This window comes from Eucyclogobius newberryi, unplaced genomic scaffold, assembly GCF_026437365.1.
Source record: "Eucyclogobius newberryi isolate DKJ021-1_F unplaced genomic scaffold, fEucNew1.0.hap1 SCAF_16, whole genome shotgun sequence".
In the NCBI taxonomy this organism is placed as follows: domain Eukaryota; kingdom Metazoa; phylum Chordata; class Actinopteri; order Gobiiformes; family Gobiidae; genus Eucyclogobius; species Eucyclogobius newberryi.
In genome coordinates, this window is record NW_027315790.1 from 695,590 (window position 1) to 718,943 (window position 23,354).

The 23,354-nt window shown below is 45.7% G+C and overlaps 1 protein-coding gene across 1 annotated transcript in view; it reads left to right on the top strand.

Moving 5' to 3' along the window:
* The first annotated feature begins 283 nt into the window (after positions 1-283).
* The window catches only part of LOC140361565 (inactive phospholipase C-like protein 2), a 94,111-nt gene continuing 71,040 nt past the window's right edge, over positions 284-23,354 (top strand). Inside the window, exons 1-4 of the mRNA XM_072447275.1 lie at positions 284-458; positions 5,928-6,029; positions 6,101-6,250; positions 11,440-11,600. Of these exons, the coding sequence (XP_072303376.1) occupies positions 327-458; positions 5,928-6,029; positions 6,101-6,250; positions 11,440-11,600 (545 nt within the window). The 5' untranslated portion in view covers positions 284-326. The remainder of the gene's footprint in view (positions 459-5,927; positions 6,030-6,100; positions 6,251-11,439; positions 11,601-23,354) is intronic.

The window sequence follows — 23,354 nt, forward strand, 5'->3', positions numbered from 1 at the left end:
GCGCGGAAACTCACGAGCGACGTGAGCGAGAGCCAAACATGATGATGGATGTGGGCGGGAGGAAGGCGTGTCCCCTCCCCGCGGGTGTCACCGCCGCCTCCCGCCGTCCTCCCGCTGCCCTCCCGCCGTCCTCCCGCTGCCCTCCCGCCGTCCTCCCGCCGTCCTCCCGCTGCCCTCCCGCCGTCCTTCCGTCCTCCCGTCGCCTCGCGTCCTCCGCCAGGACCGCTCACATCCGCCGTGACCAGCGCGTCATGACCGAGCCCGGAGAGAGGAAGACGGCCGTGTGGACGGACGGAGCCGGAGGACCAAGCCGAGACCGCTCCGCGATGTCCAATGGAAACTGCGGTGCTCCGGAGGCGGTCAGGCGCGTCCAGAGCGAGTGTTTGGCCGAGACATGGGACAATATCAGTCCCGATTCGGGTTCCAAGAGCCTCCCGCGCCGCAGCAGTCTCATCAAGGTAAGACACGGCTGTCTCCCGCTGTCTCCCGCTGTCTCCGGCTGCACAACGCGGACAACTTAGGGAACTAACTGTTGCCACTGCTCCTCTTCATCATGCTCCTCTTCATCATGCTCCTCTTCATCATGCTGCTCTTCATCATACTCCTCTTCATCATGCTCCTCTTCATCATGCTCCTCTTCATATGCTCCTCTTCATCATGCTCCTCTTCATCATGCTCCTCTTCATCATGCTCCTCTTCATCATGCTGCTCTTCATCATACTCCTCTTCATCATGCTCCTCTTCATCATGCTGCTCTTCATCATGCTCCTCTTCATCATGCTCCTCTTCATCATGCTGCTCTTCATCATGCTGCTCTTCATCATGCTCCTCTTCATCATGCTCCTCTTCATCACGCTCCTCTTCATCACGCTCCTCTTCATCATGCTCCTCTTCATATGCTCCTCTTCATATGCTCCTCTTCATCATGCTCCTCTTCATCATGCTCCTCTTCATCATGCTGCTCTTCATCATGCGCCTCTTCATCATGCTCCTCTTCATCATGCTGCTCTTCATCATGCTCATCTTCATCATGCTCATCTTCATCATGCTCCTCTTCATCATGCTCCTCTTCATCATGCGCCTCTTCATATGCTCCTCTTCATCATGCTGCTCTTCATCATGCTCCTCTTCATCATGCTGCTCTTCATCATGCTCCTCTTCATCATGCTGCTCTTCATCATGCTGCTCTTCATCATGCTCCTCTTCATCACGCTCCTCTTCATCACGCTCCTCTTCATCACGCTGCTCTTCATCATGCTCCTCTTCATCATGCTGCTCTTCATCATGCTGCTCTTCATCATGCTCCTCTTCATCATGCTGCTCTTCATCATGCTCCTCTTCATCACGCTCCTCTTCATCACGCTCCTCTTCATCATGCTCCTCTTCATCATGCGCCTCTTCATATGCTCCTCTTCATCATGCTGCTCTTCATCATGCTGCTCTTCATCATGCTCCTCTTCATCACGCTCCTCTTCATCACGCTCCTCTTCATCATGCTCCTCTTCATCATGCTGCTCTTCATCATGCTCCTCTTCATCATGCTCCTCTTCATCACGCTCCTCTTCATCACGCTGCTCTTCATCATGCTCCTCTTCATCACGCTCCTCTTCATCACGCTGCTCTTCATCATGCTCCTCTTCATCACGCTCCTCTTCATCATGCTCCTCTTCATCATGCTGCTCTTCATCATGCTCCTCTTCATCACGCTCCTCTTCATCACGCTGCTCTTCATCACGCTCCTCTTCATCACGCTCCTCTTCATCATGCTCCTCTTCATATGCTCCTCTTCATATGCTCCTCTTCATCATGCTCCTCTTCATCATGCTCCTCTTCATCATGCTGCTCTTCATCATGCGCCTCTTCATCATGCTCCTCTTCATCATGCTGCTCTTCATCATGCTCATCTTCATCATGCTCATCTTCATCATGCTCCTCTTCATCATGCTCCTCTTCATCATGCGCCTCTTCATATGCTCCTCTTCATCATGCTGCTCTTCATCATGCTCCTCTTCATCATGCTGCTCTTCATCATGCTCCTCTTCATCATGCTGCTCTTCATCATGCTGCTCTTCATCATGCTCCTCTTCATCACGCTCCTCTTCATCACGCTCCTCTTCATCACGCTGCTCTTCATCATGCTCCTCTTCATCATGCTGCTCTTCATCATGCTGCTCTTCATCATGCTCCTCTTCATCATGCTGCTCTTCATCATGCTCCTCTTCATCACGCTCCTCTTCATCACGCTCCTCTTCATCACGCTCCTCTTCATCATGCGCCTCTTCATATGCTCCTCTTCATCATGCTGCTCTTCATCATGCTGCTCTTCATCATGCTCCTCTTCATCACGCTCCTCTTCATCACGCTCCTCTTCATCATGCTCCTCTTCATCATGCTCCTCTTCATCATGCTGCTCTTCATCATGCTCCTCTTCATCATGCTCCTCTTCATCACGCTCCTCTTCATCACGCTGCTCTTCATCATGCTCCTCTTCATCACGCTCCTCTTCATCACGCTGCTCTTCATCATGCTCCTCTTCATCATGCTCCTCTTCATCACGCTGCTCTTCATCATGCTCATCTTCATCATGCTCCTCTTCATCATGCTCCTCTTCATCATGCTCCTCTTCATCATGCGCCTCTTCATATGCTCCTCTTCATCATGCTGCTCTTCATCATGCTCCTCTTCATCATGCTCCTCTTCATCATGCTCCTCTTCATCATGCTCCTCTTCATCACGCTGCTCTTCATCATGCTCCTCTTCATCATGCTCCTCTTCATCACGCTCCTCTTCATCACGCTCCTCTTCATCACGCTCATCTTCATCACACTCCTCTTCATCACGCTGCTCTTCATCATGCTCCTCTTCATCATGCTCCTCTTCATCATGCGCCTCTTCATCATGCTCCTCTTCATCACGCTCCTCTTCATATGCTCCTCTTCATCATGCTCCTCTTCATCATGCTCCTCTTCATCACGCTCATCTTCATCACGCTCCTCTTCATCATGCTCCTCTTCATCATGCTGCTCTTCATCATGCTCCTCTTCATCATGCTCCTCTTCATCATGCTCCTCTTCATCATGCTGCTCTTCATCATGCACCTCTTCATCTTGCTCCTCTTCATCATGCTGCTCTTCATCATGCTCATCTTCATCATGCTCATCTTCATCATGCTCCTCTTCATCATGCTCCTCTTCATCATGCCCCTCTTCATCATGCGCCTCTTCATCATGTGCCTCTTCATATGCTCCTCTTCATCATGCTCCTCTTCATCATGCTCCTCTTCATCACGCTCCTCTTCATCGCGCTCATCTTCATCACGCTCCTCTTCATCATGCTCCTCTTCATCATGCTCCTCTTCATCACGCTCCTCTTCATCGCGCTCATCTTCATCACGCTCCTCTTCATCATGCTCCTCTTCATCATGCTCCTCTTCATCACGCTCATCTTCATCACGCTCATCTTCATCACGCTCCTCTTCATCATGCTGCTCTTCATCATGCTGCTCTTCATCATGCTCATCTTCATCATGCTCCTCTTCATAATGTGCCTCTTCATATGCTCATCTTCATCACGCTCCTCTTCATCATGCTGCTCTTCATCATGCTGCTCTTCATCATGCTCCTCTTCATCATGCTGCTCTTCATCATGCTGCTCTTCATCATGCTGCTCTTCATCATGCTCATCTTCATCATGCTCATCTTCATCATGCTCCTCTTCATCATGTTCCTCTTCATCATGCTCATCTTCATCATGCTCCTCTTCACCATGCTCCTCTTCATCATGCTGCTCTTCATCATGCTCCTCTTCATCATGCTCCTCTTTATCATACTCCTCTTCATCATGCTCCTCTTCATCATGTTCATGTTCCTCTCAAAGTTAGGGGCCCCCAAGCATTTTCAGGGGCCCACAAGCGCGCGCGGCGTCATAAGAACAAGATAAATGTGTTGTTTTAAATCTGGTTATTAGCATGTAAAACAATGTAAAGTACTTTTATCTGTTATTTGATATGAAGAGCACAAATACTGAATCATATAAACCAGAGATCATTATCTTTAAAACTGTTTAATTCAATATAATAATGTTTCTTATATATAAAATAAATACTGTTTACAGCATTTGACACGAGGATATCTTGTGGAATATATGAAATCACGTCCTACAAAATAAACTACTAACATATAAACATTATATACATATATACATTGTACCTGTAAATAAGAGTGTTCTATTTTGTTTTTATTCAGTTTACTTACCTGCTAATAGTATTACCTAGTCTTGTGCTAGCTATTTTTACTTGACTTTATTTTATTTTTATTTTATTCTATTATCATTATTATCTTATTTTTATCTTTTTATTTTTATTTATCTATTTTATTTTATTCCCCCCCTCCATTCCCTATTAAGATAGGAGAGGAGTTTTTGTTATTAAGAGTTCATAAGAGTTCTATTAAGAGTGTGTTTGAAACTTCCTATAGTCTATAATCTGTCCTTTTCCTCTGTTTCTACTGCAGTGGAACAACCACATTTCCCCTTGTGTGACATTAAAGGATTATTTTATTTTATCTTATCTTACATTGCCCCGAAAATTAGACGGGGCATTTCCGAGGGCACGTGAACGCAACACGAACGCAGCGGCCAATCTGATGCCCGCTTTCACCGCTGTTACATCACGGAGACCGCTCGGCCAACGAGAAGCGTGTCTGTCAAAACGAAACTGAAGCGATGAAAATGCCCCGAATATGGACTTGTTAAATCTTGATTTTTTTCAAGGAGGGGCACGGCGGGTCCCCTGCTATTTCAAACCGCGGGCCCGCCGGAGATTCAACTGCTTGCGGGCCCCGGGCCCCCGTCTATTTCGCAACCTGATCATGCTCCTCTTCATCATGCTCCTCTTCATCATGCTCCTCTTCATCATGCTCCTCTTCATCATGCTCCTCTTCATCATTCTTTTGGACATAAGGTGTAGAAACGATAGTACACATTCAGAATAGAAATAGTCTATATGCGGCACAGTCCAGGCGCTATTGCACCTTCTCCCCTTTGCTCTACAAATAAAGGGAAACGTTTGCAGCTGCGCCGCACAAAGTCTGTGATTTTCAATAGATAAATCTCGATAACTTTTTTGATAGTCCACTCCTGAAGATGAGGGCTAACACTCCAGGAGGAGTTCATAAAAGTATAAAGTTATAAAGTTTACGTAAGCATGATCAAATTTCAGAGATTTGGCAATTTTCCCATTGGATTAACATGGGAGGTTTCTGTCACTATGGCGAAAAGCGAAATATTTTACTCCCTATATAAAATTTTATTTCACTCTGTAGGGGGCGCTATCATGACAAATGCATTTGTTTCACTTCAAGTAGGTTTTGGGCGAAGGGTTTAACAACTGATTCAAATTTGACGCAATTCGTACAATGTATGCGCAAACGGCAGAAAATGTACAACTTTACAGTTTGCGTCTTCGCCGCACAGAGACCGTGTAAGATGATGATGATGAAGAAGGCTTGAACAGTACAGATTATTTAGGAAAATGGCTCATTGGATGATAAATGAGTCCAACACTGAATCCACAAATGTTTAAATTGATAATTTTCTACTGAATTTACTCTCTAAACTTGCAGTTTTTAAATGGAACTGGACCAAATCTTTCCATACTTCCTATTCTGCAACAATATTAATTATAAAGTGGTAAAGGTGGTAAGCACTTCAGCCACACAGCTAGAAGGTCCTGTCTTCGACACCTGGGCTGGGCATGGAGTTTGCATGTTCTCCCTGTGTCAGCATAGGTTTTTCCCTTACCAATAAAATCATGTACAGTAGTCTCCTCTCTGGAACAGGACTGAAAATTAGATCCAAAAGTCTGTATTTGGAAGCAGGAGATGTGTTGTAGGTTGGGACAGGTTCAAAGTGATGTTGTGTATGCCCAGGAGGGGTCACGGTCCGGGCGGGAAAGGAAGAAGACTGTGTCCTTCAGCAGCAGCCTGTCAGAGAAAAAGATCAGCAGTGCTGCTGACTGCATTCACGCTATGGTAACTCATACTTTATTTACAGTGTGTGTGGTAAGGGACAATGTTTTTCAGATTGTACTGTGTGTTTTCAGGTGGAGGGCAGCGAACTGAAGAAGGTGCGTCCTAACTCGCGTGTGTACAACAGATACTTCCTCCTCGACACGGGGCTGCAGGCGCTGTGCTGGGAGCCCTCCAAGAAGGAGTCGTACAAGGCCCGGATCAGCCTGGAGTCTGTGCGAGAGGTTAGACTAGACAGCTCCTGCTACACAAGGAGTAACTGTGCGAGAGGTTAGACTAGACAGCTCCTGCTACACAAGGAGTCACTGTGCGAGAGGTTAGACTAGACAGCTCCTGCTACACAAGGAGTCACTGTGCGAGAGGTTAGACTAGACAGCTCCTGCTACACAAGGAGTAACTGTGCGAGAGGTTAGACTAGACAGCTCCTGCTACACAAGGAGTAACTGTGCGAGAGGTTAGACTAGACAGCTCCTGCTACACAAGGAGTAACTGTGCGAGAGGTTAGACTAGACAGCTCCTGCTACACAAGGAGTCACTGTGCGAGAGGTTAGACTAGACAGCTCCTGCTACACAAGGAGTAACTGTGCGAGAGGTTAGACTAGACAGCTCCTGCTACACAAGGAGTAACTGTGCGAGAGGTTAGACTAGACAGCTCCTGCTACACAAGGAGTAACTGTGCGAGAGGTTAGACTAGACAGCTCCTGCTACACAAGGAGTCACTGTGCGAGAGGTTAGACTAGACAGCTCCTGCTACACAAGGAGTCACTGTGCGAGAGGTTAGACTAGACAGCTCCTGCTACACAAGGAGTCACTGTGCGAGAGGTTAGACTAGACAGCTCCTGCTACACAAGGAGTAACTGTGCGAGAGGTTAGACTAGACAGCTCCTGCTACACAAGGAGTAACTGTGCGAGAGGTTAGACTAGACAGCTCCTGCTACACAAGGAGTCACTGTGCGAGAGGTTAGACTAGACAGCTCCTGCTACACAAGGAGTCACTGTGCGAGAGGTTAGACTAGACAGCTCCTGCTACACAAGGAGTAACTGTGCGAGAGGTTAGACTAGACAGCTCCTGCTACACAAGGAGTCACTGTGCGAGAGGTTAGACTAGACAGCTCCTGCTACACAAGGGCATTTACCCCATTATGAGATCTAGAGTGTGCCCTCTACTGTGGGTGGGGCCTCTCTGCTGTGGGTGGGGCCACTCTGCTGTGGGTGGGGCCACTCACATGCTGAGTTAAGCTACGTACACACCGCGGAAGCAAAATCGCAGCCGATACTTCAGAGCTGAGCAGAGTTTAGTCAATATCATTATTTGCTCCAAGAGCTGCGTTTTAAGGATTTTTTTTTATCTTGCCGGGTTTGTTTTGGGTCTTTTTCCTGGTCGTGCATAGCACGTCATCTCTGATTGGCTGCAGCACATCTGCTGCAGAAAGCTGAACAAATCTGAACACGTCGCGCCAGCCGCTTTGGCTGCCTCGGTTGCCTCATACGCGCGCTCAAAGCGTCGAGAGCGTAAGAAAACGCACCAATCGCGCCGCAAAAATGAAGGAATCGCGCTGCGGGAAACGCACGACATGCTCGACACGCGTTTACATAGACTTTGAATGTAAACTGGACGCTTCGGCTGCCGCGGTGTGAAGGCCCCTTAAGACTGAAGGTTTCAAGGACAGCATCAAGCTATTTAGCGTTTCTGTCACAAATATTATCCACATGAACGTTGAAATCACCTGTAATGACCAAACCATCAAAGTCTGTGCATACGACTGAAACATCTCAGTAAAATCATCAATAAAACGTTGGCAGGAGAGGCCTGTATAAAACAATGAAGAGAATGGATGGAGACCGTTTTAGCTCCATTTTAAAGGAGACATACTCAAATGATAAACACCCCAAAGGACAACCTGCGGGTAATTATTTCATCTCTAAAGACAGCACAGACTCCACCCCCTTTTTTGTTTTCTCATGTTTCAGATTCAAACTTAAAGTTGGGTGGAGCAGATTCTATCAGAACTACGGCGATGGGATGGTGATTGGCGTTTTCCCATTTGTGACAGTATATTTGCAGCTCCACGGCACAGAGACCGTAGCACTTAAAATCAAAATATGGATAGCTTTTGATGCCCCGCTTGTGTAGATGATATTCTCCAAATATGAACTTGATCGGACAATCGCCCTAGGAGGAGTTTGTTAAAGTGTGAAGCGTAAAAATGTGGTGATTTGAGCGATCCTACGATTTTCCCATAAGGATAACATGGGATGTTTCTGTCATAGCTACGGTTACGCCGTACAAAATATGACTTTGGCTCTCATACTTTTATGATCAGGATGGCAAATTAGAATTTTGTTCAAAATATCAGGTCATTTGGAAAAACTCTATTGTTTCTAGGCCACTCTGAAGGCCAAATAGTCAGAATTCTGGGAAACGTTTGCGGCTCCGTCGCACAGAAACCGTAAATGTTATCCTTAAAATTTGGATAACTTTAGATACACCACTTGTCTAGAGGACGTACACCGATTTTGAGGTTGGTGGGCAAAACGCACTAGGAGGAGTTCGTTAAAGTGTGAAGCGTAAAAATGTGGTCATTTTAGAGATTTCGCAGTTTTTCCATTTCTGACATATATTTGCGGGTCCGCCACACAGAGACTGTAGCACATAGAATCAAAATATGGATAAGTTTTGATGCCCCGCTTGTGTAGATGATATTCTCCAAATATGAACTTGATCGGACAATCGCCCTAGGAGGAGTTTGTTAAAGTGTGAAGCGTAAAAATGTGGTGATTTGAGCGATCCTACGATTTTCCCATAAGGATAACATGGGATGTTTCTGTCATAGCTACGGTTACGCCGTACAAAATATGACTTTGGCTCTCATACTTTTATGATCAGGATGGCAAATTAGAATTTTGTTCAAAATATAATGTCATTTGGAAAAACTCTATTGTTTATAGGCCACTCTGAAGGCCAAATAGTCAGAATTCTGGGAAACGTTTGCGGCTCCGTCGCACAGAGACCGTAAAAGTTATCCTTAAAATTTGGATAACTTTAGATACACCACTTGTCTAGAGGACGTACACCGATTTTGAGGTTGGTGGGCAAAACGCACTAGGAGGAGTTCGTTAAAGTGTAAAACATAAAAATGTGGTAATTTGAGAGATTTTGTGGTTTTCCCATAGGGATAACATGGGAGGTTTCTGTCATCGCTACGACTACGCCGTAAAAATTTAGGCATTTTTGTGATTGGCTTTTGTGATCGGGACGGCAAAATAGAATTTTGGGTAAAGTTTAGACAATTTTGGTAAAACTAATTTTTGACCTTCAATGTTAATTTAAAGGTCACTCTGTAGGGGGCGCTATCGCGGCCATTTCAATTTTGTCATCCTAAACTGGTCCAAACTAGAAAGTTTAACAACTGATTCAAATTTGGTCCTAATCGGACTGGTTTTGATCAAATGGGAGCAATTTTTAGACTACGTGCGCACTTTCGCAGCCGTGCTTCGCACGGCCTTACGAGATTAATAGGCCTCTCGCCAGCTTGTGGCGCTCGGGCCTAATTATTAATTAAGACTGATTTGTTACATAAGGATCTGACATTTAGCACAGCAAGTTTCAGACTAGTTTCAGTGGGACTGGGCTTTATCTTTTCACAGGGAATATGAATCACATTTCGATTGGGCCTGACTCACATTTTGTTTACCCATCTGTGGGATGTGACTACAGAAATAGCACTAGGGGGGGCAATTTTTACATAGGGCAACACTGAGTCCCAGTGAATCCTATCAATGGGAGATAGTTTGGGAAAGGCGAGGGGAGATGGATGGGGCTTTTGTTGGTGTAGTCGGCTTGTGCAGGGAAGAGTTGATAAGTATTGACATAGCATTGCTATATTGGGCGTGAGTGGAGCCATCTTAATGCCTGATTTGATCAGACTTTCAAAATGACTGGGAAGGCCCCTGGGTGAGGGTGGAGATGAGAAGGAGAATGAGGGATCTGTAGTGGGAGTAGATGTTGCAGGGGGAACCCAGGGCTGCTCTGAAGGCAGGGGCGATGACAGGGATGTTGTTGGGCCTGTCACAGATGGGTCAAAGGCCTTTGAAGATTGTTGTGGTGCTGTTGCTGATGAGTCCTTCGCTGGAGGCGGTGAAGGTGATTGTGGAGCAGCTGGAGCTGAATCCTTTGCTGGTGGTGGTGGAGCAGCTGCTGATGAATCCTTTGGTGGAGGCTGAGGTTGTGGTGCTGTTGATGTTGAAACATTGGCTCGGTCTCTGGCTGATGGGGCAGGGATTCTTCTCTCATTCCTCTCTTCTCTAACTATCTGCTCAGGACCCTGTCCAGGCCCAGTCCAATGCCTCAGAGCGTGGAGCAGGTTCTCTGTCAGCACCCTCACTCCACCTCTGCACCCTCACTCCACCTCTGCACCCTCACTCCACCTCTGCATAGGTGGGGGCCATTTCTCAGGTCCTCTCGTTTCCAGAATAAATAGAAGTTCTCAATGTAGTGCAGTCCTCTAGGTGCACACTCTTTGGACAGCCATGTGTTCAGCTGAAGCAGCTAAACTTTTTTACCTTCCTGTCGATGGAAGAGGTCCACTTATGAATGTTTTGATTTTCATTTTATCAAGCAGGTCTAATAACTTCAAGAAGTCTGTTCTCGTTGTATGTCCACTACACCCATGTGTACAATCAGCTGTTTAACTCCTCGATGTGTGGCCAAAACATTGGGAAGGAGTGACCTTATTTCAGAAATAGTGATGCTGGGAAAATAATGTGTTTGTATTTTTTCGTGCATCACGTAATTAATCGCAGTGTCTGCAATCAGAGCCAGAGTCTCTGTGACCTTGGCGTTTGACACAGATTCTCTCTGTCTGCTGCCTTTTGGCCACGTCTTGTATCACATTTTTCCTTTTTTCAATCACTTCAGTCTCTGAAAGTGGTAAAAATCTGTCTGTAAGCTGTATTTTCGGTGACTTTACGTAATCTTTGTATCGTTTAGGCTTTGCACCGAGTTTGTTCCAAGATACAGCCTGGTCTTTAGACTGTTTTGGAAACGACACTCCGGTTTAAGTTGAAAGTAGCATTTTTAATTATAAAAATGGTGGACTTCTTACCACTGGATGACGCTGGAATGCGGTGTCATCCAGCATTCACTAGAGTTTGTTTCCAATTTTGTCCCGAACAAAATTTTGTCGCTGGCACTTCAAATATGTTTTTCAAACTGTAAAACAGTTCTTAAATTTTTTGTTTTAAAAAAAAAAAATTGGAAGACAAAAAATGATTAAAAAAGGAAAGTGTCTGCACTTTTCGGAAGCCAGGTTAATAACAAGGCACCTTTTGAGAGAGTGAGAAAAAAGCTTTTCACTATAGCATGCACGTTAAAATATTTGGGTTTAATGGTGCTCTTATCTATGTTTTGAAGGTGCGCACAGGGCGTAACACTGAGACGTTCCGCTGCAGTGGAGTGTACGAGCAGATTTCTGAGGACTGTGCCTTCTCCATCATCTATGGAGACCTGTACAACAGCCTGGACCTGATGGCCCACAGTGCCGAGGTGGCCAACATCTGGGTCACTGGACTTAGGTGAGATCATCAGCCATGCAACATATTACCTTTCACAGGACTGGCTTTACAGTATTGCACATTGTGTCTCAATTTGATTTTCTTTGGATGTCTTCGTACTTTATTTACTTTTATATGAATGCTTTTGCTCTCTGGTTGTTTTCTGTTTTTGTTTTGAAATGTTTGAATTTAGAAAAAAAAAAAGGAAAACTGAATCTTTTAAAAGAACGGGTTGTGGAGATGCTGATTGCAATGCCACGTTTTGACAAGGTGGACCTTGTCGACCTGAGAGCTGACCTCGGAGATCTAGATAGGAGTATGGTGGAGACGGCGCAGAGCATCTCAGACAATACGGATCAGGAGCGTGAAATTAGTGCAGAGGTGGGAAAACTACGGGCAGGTAGCAGGTAACAAGGTTATAAAGAATACGCTTTTGGATTTGGAATCCAGGACTCACTGGAGAAATCTAAGACTCGTGGAAATCCCTTATGGCAAGGAGAATGACATGGACAAGGCTGTTATTTGGCACTCCACTTCACTTTGCAGAGGGCGTAACAGTTCGGCCTGATAATGTGGTTCCTGAATCTTGAGATAAGGAATGAGTGCTGCAAGCGAATAGGTTCAAAAGAGACATCCAGTGTCATGGCTCTTCAGGGTTCCTTAACCCAGACTTGGCAGAGGAGATTTCGTCAACAATGAGCAAAGTTTCGCTGTGTGTCTGAGGAATGGTGTTGGATGTTACCAATACAGTAACGCGTTATAATGAAACTATTTGTAATTGGATTACATTTATTAACAAAGTACTCCGTTTGTTACTAGCACCACTGGCTCTGCTTGCTTGAATAGCGAATGACACAAACTTCCTCTGCATGTATAACTCCTGCCACTATAAGACACTGTGCAGGCGAGCTGGCCCCTGTCGTCACTGGCATTTTTAACACCTCCCTGGAGTCATGCCATGTTCCAGCTTGCTTCAAGTCGTCCATCATTTTCCTTGTCCCCAAGAAGCCCCGGATCACTGGACTTAATGACCTGACGTCTGTAGTCATGAAAGTCCTTTGAGCACCTGGTCTTGCCCCACCTCAAGTCCCTCACCTCCCCCTGCTGGACCCCCTGCAGTTTGCCTACAAAGCCAACAGGTCTGTGGACGACGCCATCAATCTGGGATTCCACTTCATCTTGTAGCACCTGGACTCCCCGGGAACCTATCCCAGGATCCTGTTTGTGGACTTCAGCTCTGCATCAACACCACCTCCTGCTCTGCTCCAGGACAAGCTCTCTCAGCTCAATGTGCCGGACTAGTCACTGACTTCCTGACGGATCGGAGGCAGTGCGTGCTGGGGAAGAAAGTCTCCTGACACTCGGACTATCAGCACAGTTTACCACAGGGCTGTGTACTTTCCCCTCTGCTCTTCTTCCTGTACACAAACTGCTGCACCTCCAGCCATGACTATGTTAAACTGATCAAGTTTGCGGACATTACCCTCATCGGGCTCATCTCGACAGTGGAGATGATCGTGGACTTCAGGAAAGTCACGGCCCCCCCAGGAGGCCGGTCCATGTTTAGTCCTGACTCTGGCACCAGCAGGAGGCCGGTCCATGTCAAATCAAATCAAATCAATTTATTTTTGTAAGGCCCAAAATCACAACAACAGTTGCCTCTGAGGGCCACAGGGAGAAATGAATCAACAATGTCTGTGGTGGCGATGGAGTCAGACAATGTCTGTGGTGGCGAGGGACGATGTCCCAGGGTCCTCTGTCCTTAGACTCTCCTTCTCGGCCAGGAAAAACTACAAAAAAAAAAACCTCTTTGGGAAAAAAGCGTAGAAACCTGGAGGAGTTCCAGTGAAGGAGAGATCCGACTCTCACAGACGGACACGAGGAGACTGGAGCTGGACCCACTCTTCAGGCAGAAGAGGGACCGTCTGAGTCGAGCTGGACCCACTCTTCAGGCAGATGAGGGACCGACTGAGGCGAACTGGACCCAATCTTCAGGCAGAAGAGGGACCGTCTGAGGCGAGCTGGACCCACTCTTCAGGCAGATGAGGGACCGTCTGAGTCGAGCTGGACCCACTCTTAAGGCAGATGAAGGCATGTTTAGTCCTGACTCTGGGCACCAGCAGGAGGCCGGTCCATGTTTAGTCCTGACTCTGGCACCAGCAGGAGGCTGGTCCATGTTTACTCCTGACTCTGGCACCAGCAGGAGGCCGGTCCATGTTTAGTCCTGACTCTGGCACCAGCAGGAGGCCGGTCCATGTTTACTCCTGACTCTGGCACCAGCAGGAGGCCGGTCCATGTTTAGTCCTGACTCTGGCACCACCAGGAGGTCGGTCCATGTTTACTCCTGACTCTGGCACCAGCAGGAGGCCGGTCCATGTTTAGTCCTGACTCTGGCACCAGCAGGAGGCTGGTCCATGTTTAGTCCTGACTCTGGCACCAGCAGGAGGCCGGTCCCTGAGGTCGTCAGAGTCTGAGATGGTTCATATGGCTCTAACATGTCCGAGATGTACATTGGTACATTGTTAGGGTTAGGGTTATGCATAGGCTTCTTTTCCATTTTCCAATATTGGATTTTTGATACTTAGGCAGAGCAAAATAATATTTCTGTTTGCCGTAACCCGACCGAGCCGTCAAAATTATAGCCGACTGAAAAAAAAAATCTGCATTTTGTCAAAATTATGCCAAATTCTTTTATTTTTCTTATATTTCGCCAACTCACCGACTGTTTTTTCCAAAAAGCGCCATATTGAATAATTTTGTATCACTGGAACTCGCTAAAAATATTACGAAGCCGAAAAAGAAATTAAAATTAAACTTAACACGAGCGGAGAACGTTCAACTCATTGTCTGTTGAAGCTTGACCCCTGGCGGTCACTGCGTGTTGTGGATATTGATCAAATTATTGTCATGTCTGTGTCCTATTTATCATGAGTCACGACGATCTTGCTGCATATGGGTCTCAATGAACTATTCTGTGTATTTTAACTATTCTGTGTATTTTCTGATTATCTGTGGACTAGTCTAAACAATCTTAAAGCGGACGTCATGGCGAAGGCCTGGCGAAGGCCTGTTTTTCCATGTTTTCATCAAATAAAGAACTTGAGAACGATCTTCGCCTCTCGCAGTCTGTATAGACTAAACTTCGACAGTGTCACTGGTAGAATAAAAAAAACGGGATTCGACAGTGGGCTGAAATATGCAGAATTTGTCATATATGATGACCAAGACGTCGATGATTCTACGACATGAAAATGGCCAAAAAATAAAATCATTTTCCTGTACAAAAATAGTTTATTAGGTGGACTTTTATTTTTTTGTTTTGTACATTTACGGTAGCATCTCTTTTAATAAATGATAATATTAACTTAATTTCATAGGCAAATTATCATACATTTTTTATGCTTTAAAGTTAAAAAATAAATAAAAAATACCTTCCTACCTACCCACTTGAAAAAAATTGGTAGGGTTACACCAAACATACAATTAATTTTGGATCTTTTTTTGCCTTCAAAGTTTAAAAAAAAAATAATTTACCTACCTACCTAGCCACTTGAAAAATGGTGGGTCGGGTTACAGCAAACCTGCAGCCTTCCCTGTATTTGTTTTTCCGTTTGTTCCTGTGCCTCTCATGTGACCAGTTCCTGTTTCTGTCAACTCGCCAGTTTTGTCAATAGATTCTGTTTCTGCATTTTTGTTTCCGCCAGTTTGTTTGCCATAACACATTCTAATCAGAAAATGTATACTGGTAACATGAACATTCATGTCCTACCATTTAGAAGCACTGGAGCAAAAATAATTTTACACCTTAGGCTGCCCCAAATAAATTGTCTGTATGCTGTAACCCGAGTCAACATTTTTCAAGTGGGTCGGTCGGTAGGTAAATTCTTATTTTTTTTACTTTGAAGGCAAAAAAAACGATCAAAATGTTTTCATTTTTTGACTCGGAGTGACCGCCAGGGGTCAAGCTTCAACAGTCCAGGGGTCAGGCTTCTACAGTCCAGGGGTCGGGTTTCAACAGTCCAGGGGTCAGGCTTCAACAGTCCAGGGGTCAGGCTTCTATAGTCCAGGGGTCGGGCTTCAACAGTCAATGACGGAAAACGTCTCGATCAACCCGATCGGGAGACTAAATCTCACGATTTTGAGATATTTCAATCGACCTTTTGTACGCCGCTATCCTTTATTTTGGTAGCTAAGGCGAGCGGGGGGAACATGCGGGGGACATGGCTCCGCCATGTTTGTTGTGATGACACTGCTGGGCGTGTTTCAATCCCAGAATGCATTGCGTAAGTCAAATTTTACACCTTGATAGAGCGTGACATGTACTATGGACACTTCAGTGGCGCCAACAGACAAACCAACTTGTAAAAGGCAATATAACAACGCTTATGCGCGTTCTGTTTTGTCACAGACGCATGTGGAGGACTGATTAAGAACACGCACATGCATTGCGCAATGCGTTATCAGTCCTTTGGGATGAAAGATAGGTTTATCAAAGAACGGTCAGTGAGTTGGCGAAATAATTGAAAAATGAAAAAAATTGACATTTTTTTCAACAAAATGCTGATATTTTTTTTTCAGTTGGCTAGTTTTTTGGGTCGGTTGGGTTACGGCAAACAGACTTTTTGATATTATTTTGCTCAGCCTTAAGTTGAGGGTTTTGTGTGCACAGAGAAAAACACTTGTTGTTGGATTGGACAGGCGCTTTTACCAACAGCACCACAGCTCGGCAGGCTTCTGTATCTGAACAGGATTCCTGTGGCCAAAACTTTAAGATGTATAAAGTCAATTTGTAGAGTCTATATACAGTGGATACAGAAAGTATTCAGACCACTTTTTTCAATCTTTGTTTCATTGCAGCCATTTGAAATAAAAACACTTTAATTTTATTTCTCATTAATGTACACTCAGCACCCCATCTTGACTGAAAAAAACAGAAATGTAGAATTTTTGGCAAATGTATCGAAAAAGTTAAACTGAAATATCACATGGTCATCAGTATTCAGACCCTTTGCTGTGACACTCGTATGCTGTCCATTTCTTCTGATCCTCCTTGAGATGGTTTTACTCCTACATTGGAGTCCAGGTGTGTTTAATTAAACTGATTGTACTTGATTAAGAAAGGCACACACCTGTCTATATTAGACCTACAACTCACAGAGTAAATTAGAATGCCCAAGGAGATCAGAGACTGGATTGTGGCAAGGCACAAATCTGGCCAAGGTAACAAAATAATTTCTGCTCGAGGTTCCTAAGAGCACAGTGGCCTCATAATCCTTAAATGGAAGAAGTTTGGGATGACCAGAACTCTTCTTAGACCTGGCTGTCCAGCCAAACTGAGCAATTGTGGGAGAAGAACTTTGGAAGAACGTAAAGTTTACTGTGGGATGCAATAGGCAGATGGGAGATGTGGGAGTTCCACAGAGTCAACTATCACTGCAGCCCTCCACCAGTAGATTTATGGCAGAGTGGCCCGACTGAAGCCTCTCTTCAGTGTAAGTTTGCCAAAAAACACATGAATGACTCCCAGACTATGAGCAATAATATTCTCTGGTCTGATGAGACAAAGATTTAACTTTTTGGCATTAATTCTAAGCGGTATGTGTGGAGAAAACAAGGCAGTGCTCATCACCTGCCCAATACAAACCTAACAGTGAAACATGGTGGCAGCATCATGCTGTGGGGGTGATTTTCAGCTGCAGGTACAGGACGACTGGAAGGAAAGATGAATGTGGCTAAGTACAGAGATATCCTGGAAGAAACCCTCTTCCAGAGTGCTCAGGACCTTAGACTGCCCCGAAGGTTCACCTTCCAACAAGACAATGACCCTAAGCACACTGCTAAAATAACAATAGGCAAGGCAAGGCAAGTTTATTTGTAGAGCACATTTCATACACAAGGCAATTCAAAGTGCTTCACACAGCAGGAAAAATGCATTCAAATCACAAAGAAATTACAGAAACAGAAATACAATAAAATTAACTAAATTAAAAAATATCAATCCAACTGATTTTCTAAACTAATAAAATCACAAACAAAAGAGAAGAGTGCAAAGAAAAAATCCTTTCAGTCATATGCGCAGCTAAACAAAACTGTTTTTAGCTTAGATTTGAACATTGTCAGAGTTGAAGCCTGTCTCACATCTTCAGGAAGACTGTTCCAGATTTTAGCTGCATAAAACTGAAATGCAGATTCCCCATGTTTTGTCCTGACTCTGGGCACCAGCAGGAGGCCGGTCCCTGAGGTCCTCAGAGTCCGAGATGGTTCATATGGCACTAACATATCCAAGATGTACTTTGGTGCTAGGCCATGGAGAGACTTGTACACAAGCAGAGCTGCTTTAAAGTCTATTCTCTGAGCCACAGGGAGCCAGTGCAGAGACCTGAGAACAGGACTAATGTGATCATACTTCCTGGTTCTAGTCAGGACCCAAGCAGCAGCGTTCTGGATGTACTGCAGCTGTTTTACAGCTCGTTTGGAGAAGCCAGTGAGCAGGCCGTTACAGTAGTCTAATCTACTGGAGACAAACGCATGGATAAGTCTCTCTAAATCTGGTTTTGACACTATATTTTTGATTTTGGCAATGTTTTTTAGATGGTAAAAAGCTGCTGATGTTATTGATTTGACGTGGCTATTAAAGTTCAAGTCTGAGTCCATTATTACCCCCAGATTTCTAATTTGGTTTGTAGGTTTTAGAGCGAGACTCTGGAGGTGACCGCTAACACTTTCTCTTTGTTTCTGTGGGCCAAAAACGATTATTTCAGTCTTGTCTGAGTTCAGCTGGAGAAAGTTGTTTTGCATCCACAAACTGATCTGTTGGATGCAGTGACAGAGTGAATCTACTGGTCCATAGTCACCTGCCGATAGTGAAACATAGATCTGAGTGTCGTCTGCATAATTGTGATAGGACACATTTTCACTGCGTATCAACTGACCTAACGGCAGCATGTAGAGGTTGAACAGAAGGGGACCCAGGACTGACCCTTGGGGCACTCAACAGGTCAGGGTCATGTGGTCTGAGACACAGCTACCAATTTCAACAAAGTACTTCCTGTCTTCCAGATAGGACCTTAACCAGTTTAGGGCAGTGCCAGTGATGCCCACCCAGTCCTCTAGTCTCTGTAAGAGGATCCCATGATCGACAGTGTCAAAAGCAGCACTCAGATCTAACAGAATTAAGACTGAGGCTTTGCCCGTGTCAGTGTTCAGGCGGATGTCATTTGTCACCTTGACAAGAGCAGTCTCAGTGCTGTGATGAGGTCTAAAACCTGACTGAAAAACATCAAATGAGTTGTTTATTAAGAGGAAATCTGTGAGCTGTTGGTAAACAACCTTTTCAAGGACTTTGCCCAAAAATGGCAGATTAGAGATGGGCCGGTAATGACTCAGTACTGCGGCATCAAGACTGCTCTTCTTTAGGAGAGGCTTTATGACCGCAGTTTTCAAAGACATTGGGAATGTTCCAGATTGAAGCGACATGTTAACTATGTGAGTGAATGGTGCTAACAAACTGTTCAGCACAGACTTTAGAAATTTGGTGGGTAACACATCAAGGCAGCATGTAGATGAACTCAGACTGGTGATGATCTCATGGACAGTTTTGTCAGTTACTGGTGCAAAGTGAGTTAGCTCTAAGTGTCTTGGTGGTTTTAGGGTAATTTTTTGCATTGTGGGATTTATAGCATTTTTAATGCCCTGAACTTTGTCATTAAAGAATAATGCAAACTCATTACACTTGGATGTGGAAATGAGTTCTAACGGCAGCTGAGCTGGAGGGTTTGTTAATCTGTTTACTGTGGCAAACAGGACACGCGAGTTGTTACTGCAGCTTCCAATTATTTCAGAAAAATATCTTTCCCTAGTTCTACATAAGATTAGGTTGTACATGTTCAGCTTTTCTTTGTAAATCTCTTTTTGAACCTGGAGCTTTGACTTGCGCCATTTCCGTTCGGCCCTGCGGCACTCCCTTTTCTGTGCCCTGACCGAATCATCATTTCTCCACGGCGCCTTCTGCTTATTTTTAACCATTTTAGCCTTTATAGGGGCGATGGTGTCCAGAACATTCAAAACACTAGATGTAACAGAGTTCAACAAATCATTTACATTAGAACATGAGACATTTTCAAAGTTTATCATTTCCATAAACAGTGCACCTGTGCCATCACTTATGTGTCTCCTCTGAACAACTGCAGGACCAACCGGAGGTTGGGGAGAAACAGACAGGTCAAAGAAGACACAGAAATGATCAGACAGAGCAACATCGATCAACATTTGAAATATTTACCCCCTTTGTAATTATGAGATCTAGAGTGTGTCCTTTGCTGTGGGTGGGGCCTCTCACATGCTGAGTAAGACTGAAGGTTTCAAGGACAGCATCAAGCTCTTTAGCGTTTCTGTCACAAACATTATCAACATGCACGTTGAAATCACCTGTAATGACCAAACCATCAAAGTCTGTGCATATGACTGAAAGCATCTCAGTAAAATCATCAATAAAACTTTGGCAGTGCTGGGGAGGCTTGTATAAAACAATGAAGAGAATGGATGGAGACCGTTTTAGCTCCATTTTAAAGGATACATACTCAAATGATGAAAACACCCCAAAAGACAACCTGCGGGTAATTATTTCATCTCTAAAGACAGCACAGACTCCACCCCCTTTTTTGTTTTCTCGTGTTTCAGATTCAAACTTAAAGTTGGGTGGAGCAGATTCTATCAGAACTACATTTCCTGTGTTTTTGTCAAGCCATGTTTCAGTTAAAAACATAAAATCAAGATTATAAGAAGAAATAAAATTATTAATTAAGAGAGATTTGTTACATAAGGATCTGACATTTAGCACAGCAAGTTTCAGACTAGTTTCAGTGGGACTGGGCTTTATCTTTTCACAGGGAATATGAATCACATTTCTCAGATTGGGCCTGACTCGCATTTTGTTTTTCCATCTGTGTGATGATGTGACTACAGAAATAGCACTAGGGGGGGCTCTTTTTACATAGGGCCCCGGGTTGGTTTGATTTTTAATGTGACAATAAGTCCCGGCAACGCTGAGACCCAGTGCATCCTAGCTATGGGAGATACCAGGTAAAAGGCGAGGTTGGATGGGTGGTGGGGCTTTTGTAGCCAAGGAGAGTTTGGGACCAGGTGAGAGGCGAGGGGGGATGGGTGGTGGGGCTTTTGTTGGTGTAGTCGGTATAGCCCTTGCTATATTGGGCGTGAGTGGAGCCATCTTAATGCCTGATTTGATCAGACTTTCAAAATGGCTGGGAAGGCCCATGGGTGAGGGTGGAGATGAGAAGGAGAATGATGAATCTTTAGTGGGAGTAGATGTTGCAGGGGGAACCCAGGGCTGGTGTGAAGGCAGGGGCGATGACAGGGATGTTGTTGGGCTTGTCACAGATGGGTCCAAGGCCTTTGAAGATTGTTCCTTTGCTGGAGGCGGTGGAGGTGAATGTGGAGCAGCTGGAGCTGAATCCTTTGCTGGTGGTGGTGGAGCAGCTGCTGATGAATCCTTTGGTGGAGGCTGAGGTTGTGGTGCTTTTGATGTTGAAACATTGGCTCGGTCTCTGGCTGAGGGAGCAGGAATTCTTCTCTCATTCCTCTCTTCTCTAACTATCTGCTCAGGACCCTGTCCAGGCCCAGTCCAATGCCTCAGAGCGTGGAGCAGGTTCTCTGTCAGCACCCTCACTCCACCTCTGCATAGGTGGGGGCCATTTCTCTTAAACAGGTCCTCTCGTTTCCAGAATAGATAGAAGTTCTCAATGTAGTGTAGTCCTCTCGGGGAGCACTCTTTGGACAGCCATGTGTTCAGCTGAAGAAGCCGGCTAAACTTGTTTATCCTCCTGTCGATGTTTGGAAGAGGTCCACTAATGAAAGTTTTGATTTCCATTTTATCAAGCACGTCGAATAACTTCAAGAAGTCTTTTTTCAAAACTTCAGTCTGTTCCCGCCGCATGTCCACTGCACCCACGTGCACAATCAGCTGTTTAGCTCCTCCATGCTTAGCCATAATATTTGGAAGGAGTGACGTTATCTCAGAAACAGTGGCGCTTGGAAAAGAATGTGTGTTTATCTTTTCATGCGTCATGTGACTTATCGCGCCGTCCCCAACTAAAACAATCTGCGTGACCTTGGCAGATCCTCCTCGCTGTATTTTGGCCACGTCATCTTTCCTTTTTTCATTTAATTCCATCTCTGAAAGTGGTAAAAATCTGTTGGTGAGCTGTATTTTAGGTGACTTCACGTTATCTTTGTATCGTTTAGGCTTTGCTCCAAGTTTGTTCCAAGAAACAGCCTGGTCTAGAGTGGCTTTGGAACAACTCTGACCATTCTTGACCGGCGCTGCCAGAGCCCTGACCTAAACCCAACTGAGCTTCTCTGGAGAGACCTGAAAATAGCTGTCACCAACGTTCACCATCCAACCTGACGGAGCTGGAGAGGATCTACCGGGGCCCCAACCTGGAAACTGGGGTGGGTGCTCGACAGCGAGCATCTGGTGGCCGGGCCTTTCCCCACAGGGCATGGCCGGGCACAGCCTGAACGAGCGACGTGGGGCCGTCCTCCCGTGGACTCACCACCTGCACCCGAGCGGTGTTCAGTTATTGGACTTCTGTGCCACGGATTGTCCATAACGAACACCATGTTCAAGCACAAGGGTGTCCATCAGTGCACGTGGCACCAGGACACCCTAGGCCGGAGGTCAATGATCAACTTTGTTGTTGTGTCATCTGACCTCCGGCCGCATGTCTTGGACATTTGAGTGAAGAGCGGGACGGAGCTGTAGAGCACCACCTGGTGGTGAGTTGGATCCGCTGTTGGAGGAGGAAGCCGGACAGACTTGGAAGACCCAAGCGCATTGTGAGGGTCTGTTGAGAACGTCTTGCGCAGCCCTGTGTCGGTAGGGTGGTGGACACCGGAAGTAAGGGATGTCGTCAGGCTGAAGAAGGAGGCCTATCATGAGTTTCCACAGCCGGGTGGCTGGGCGCTCCATTAAGCTACGTACAGACCGCAGACGCCTAATCGCGCGCTCTCGACGCCCCAGCCACTGTACACAGGCGCTCGTACGGCGCGCTCGAGCTCTCTGCGCACATGCACAGTAGAGGTGTTGTCGCATGAGCAGTGGAGTTGTTGTCGGTGTGGCCTTTCATTGTGTAAAAATGGCGGATATCGAGAGCGTTGTTTTCACGTTTTTGGTTTTCAAAACTCTCACACGGAGGCGCCGGGCTTATTTCTATCTCTGTTCCACCGTGAATACATCGTACAGCTCTTTTCTCCCACACACGGCCACAATCAGTCTTTCGTCTGCCATTGTTGACGAGCAAGGAAAAAGTGGCGCTTCTTGGGGAATTCCACGGGGAATACCGGAAACGCGAGGGGAAATACGTACGTACGTACGTACGTACGTCACTGGAGCGTCAGCTCTGATTGGCTGCTGCGGCGGCTGCTACGCTTCAGCTGCAGAGACCTCAACATATCTGGGTTAGGGTGTGTCGCGTAAGCCGCATCAGCCGCATCGGCCGGCTCATACGCGCGCTCAAAGCGTCGAGAGCGTAAGAAAACGCACCAATCGCGCTGCAAAAACTAAGAAATCGCGCTGTGGATAACGCACTACGTGCTCGACGCGCGTTTATCATAGACTTTTTACCTTTAGAGATAGGGTGAGGAGCTCAGTTACACGGAAGGAGCTTGGAGTAGAGCCGCTGCTCCTCCAGTTGAGGTGGCTCGGGCATCTGTTCCGGAGCCTCCTGGGCGCCTCCCTGGGGAGGTGTTTCGGGCATG